This window comes from Asparagus officinalis, chromosome 3, assembly GCF_001876935.1.
Source record: "Asparagus officinalis chromosome 3, Aspof.V1, whole genome shotgun sequence".
Lineage (NCBI taxonomy): Eukaryota > Viridiplantae > Streptophyta > Magnoliopsida > Asparagales > Asparagaceae > Asparagus > Asparagus officinalis.
The window spans coordinates 102579985-102582871 of record NC_033796.1 but is presented as its reverse complement, the minus strand read 5'-3'; the positions used below and the strand labels follow the sequence as shown (position 1 = coordinate 102582871).

Genomic DNA, 2887 nt, shown 5'->3' with positions numbered 1-2887 from the left:
TATAAGGGTAGGTTAGACTTGTCATCTAAAAGTTGATACCATAACAATAATTTTTAATAATTCACAGTATTTTTTTTTTGTAGTTCTTAGAGTTCATGAAAATTTTCAATGAGAAAAGTTAATTTATGGTAGTTTTGTGCAAATCCCACAAAGTTTTCATGGTAGTTTTGTGAAATCATCCTAAACTTATAAGATTAAGCAAAAAATGATCTCTTTGCAACATGTATATATATCATTGCTTCTTCAAATATTAGATATTGAACATTACTTACAAAGTAGCGTGTACTAAAGAGGAAGAAAAGTATGCCACATCCAAGAACTGCACTCTCCCATTTCCACTGTAACAAGAAAACCAAAGTAGACACTTAATCTACTATCTATTATCTTCCTATATTTAAGGCCAATTCAAGGAAATTGACGACATTTAATTAATTAATTAATTCTTAAACTCCAAAGCTGTTGGAGAAAGTTATAATATACTACTCTCACAACACTAAAAAATAAGTTAGAATTTTTCCATGAAAAAGATAATTGTAATTAAAATAGTGGTGTACTCTATTATTTTTTAACAATGAAGAAAAATTCAGTGTGTAAAAAATAAGATTTAAGAGTCGACCCCTTCTGTAGCTTAATTCAGAGAAGTTTTGTACGAAGCAAGTTGTAATAATTAATTTTTATTGTATAAATTAAAATAATAATAGGTGGGCGGGTGGGTAAGAAATAATTAACCTGCCGAGTGTTGGTGAAGACAGAGTGCATAACAGAGACAAGGTCAGTTTCTTTGGTGAAATGCTCAAGCCCCAAAATGCCCTTGAGCTGGTGAAGGCAAATGACTGTGGCTGCTCCCCCCATAAACCCTACTATTGTTGCATGTGATAAAAAATCCACTATGAACCCTAACCTGCAATTATATATAAATATATAAAAAGTAACTTTAATGCACTGATTCAAACAAAACTAAATCTAAAACCAAGAACATCAAAACCCAGTTTAAAAAATAAATATATTGCTCTAAAAAACTTTGAAAAACACCAATAAATTAAGACGGTGACCAATTAATTGTATATGGTGAATAAAATGTACCTTAGAATACCCAAAGCAGCCTGAAAAACTCCGGCAAAAAACGTAGCGGTAATGGCTAGGTGTAAATATAGGAGCGGCTCTTTAATGGCAGATACATTTTTTCCGAGCATTGACGCTAATAGAAGTGACGGTACAGCCGCAGTGCCCACTGCCACATCCCTCGAGCTCCCCATCGTTGCGTACACCAACGGCGGCACGAAGCTTGAATCTGCACCGTCCGGCCATTTTGGTTCATCAAAATCTCTTTCTGTCTTTCTATTTTATTAGGATATTTGAAAAATGATTTCGATTCGGTGGATAAATAGCCTACTTATTTCATCAATGATTGTATAGATCAGTTAATATACGAACAACCCTTTATCCAATGGTTTTGTTTATATCAACAATCCATCTTACCCCCAGGCATACACAAAAGACGTCGTATATAATCTCGTCGATCTAGTAATTAATTGATGCATTATGATTTATTGTGAAGCAAGAAACAAATTTTAGAAGGATGAATTACAAATAACCTTGCCTATAAATACTAATAAACGATATCTAGGAGTTGATAAGTGCATTAGTTAATACATAAATGACCGAATTATCTTCATGAGTTTATCAAGTGAAAGCATAAGAGAAGAAAAAGATATGAGGTGATAACTGATTTTGCCAGATGAACTATCAAGAGATAGCCATGTGCTAAGACCCACCTGCCGCTTATCACATTAAAAAGTGTAGTTCTTATTATTTCTGTTTAGCAAAATGAGCGACAACCTCACAGCAATCGAACCCAATATATAATATAGGAACTCAATATACACACCCGCACGCCCGCACGCATATATATGTATATATGTACTTACACAAACCAAGAACAGGAGGCAAGTTGGCGAGCTTAGCATAACTAATCCCCTGCGGGATAGAGAGTCATCCCGGCGACAAGTCGGACTGAGAGCCGAGAATATAGGATGGGGCCCACGGCAGTAAGTGTATGATGTCTGCAGGAGCAATAAAGCCTCCTCGACCCTCCTTGAACGCTCTCAGCGGGTCGTCAGAGTTTCGAGGAAAGGGCGGGAAGGTGGTATGGGTACCTGGTTGGGGATGGCCATGGTTTGTCTGCGTGTGCAAGATATCTTCGTTGCACGTTGAGAGAGAGAGAGAGAGAGAGAGAGAGAGAGAGAGAGCTTTTGAGTGAAGAGGATGCAAGGGAGAGGGGTGTTCATATAGGAGTTGGCTAATAAAACGGAGGTCTGTAATAATATAGAAGTCTTCCTTTGTTTCAATTTAATTATACTTCCTAGACTTCCTCGTGACGGTCATGACAGTAATAAACACCCGTGATCCAAAAGTAGATCACCGTAATGGGTGATTAACAATTCTAAATTGGATTTTTTTTTCTATATTATAACCCTTTAATCAGCCATATTTGCAAATTAACCTCCCCCCACAACCAACCCCACCACACACGCACACACAAAAATAAAAATTTGGAACACCTCCCAAACTTAATATCGATCGTTTGTTTTGAATGGATGAAGGGAAAGTTACAAATTAATAAGCGGCCCTAACATAAAAATTTGGAAATTCCCGCTAATTAAGTTCCTTAATATTTCAATCCATTTAAGGGATACATTAATTAGAGGACATCTAGATTTGAGGGGTAAAATTACACATACTTTTTACTGGGAGCATGTATGTAAAAGAAAACTTTTAAATTAAAGGTTTCAACACGCATCTCTATTTTTAGAAAAATAAAAATTGAACCATTAAACATTTTAAAACTGATCCAATCTTTCATCTCAATAAATGACTATTCTAACAA

At 35.6% G+C, this 2887-nt stretch overlaps 1 protein-coding gene across 3 annotated transcripts in view; it reads right to left on the bottom strand.

Moving 5' to 3' along the window:
• The window catches only part of LOC109835425 (sulfate transporter 3.1-like), a 29123-nt gene extending 27137 nt beyond the window's left edge, over window positions 1-1986 (bottom strand). For 2 of the 3 annotated variants that reach the window (XM_020403399.1, XM_020403401.1), the window contains exons 1-4: window positions 1929-1986; window positions 1084-1291; window positions 730-901; window positions 273-338 (exon numbers count right to left, since the gene is read on the bottom strand). In XM_020403399.1, coding sequence (XP_020258988.1) covers window positions 273-338; window positions 730-901; window positions 1084-1256 — 411 coding nt within the window. In that variant the 5' untranslated portion in view covers window positions 1257-1291; window positions 1929-1986. The remainder of the gene's footprint in view (window positions 1-272; window positions 339-729; window positions 902-1083; window positions 1292-1928) is intronic. The other variant, XM_020403400.1, reaches the window with a different exon arrangement.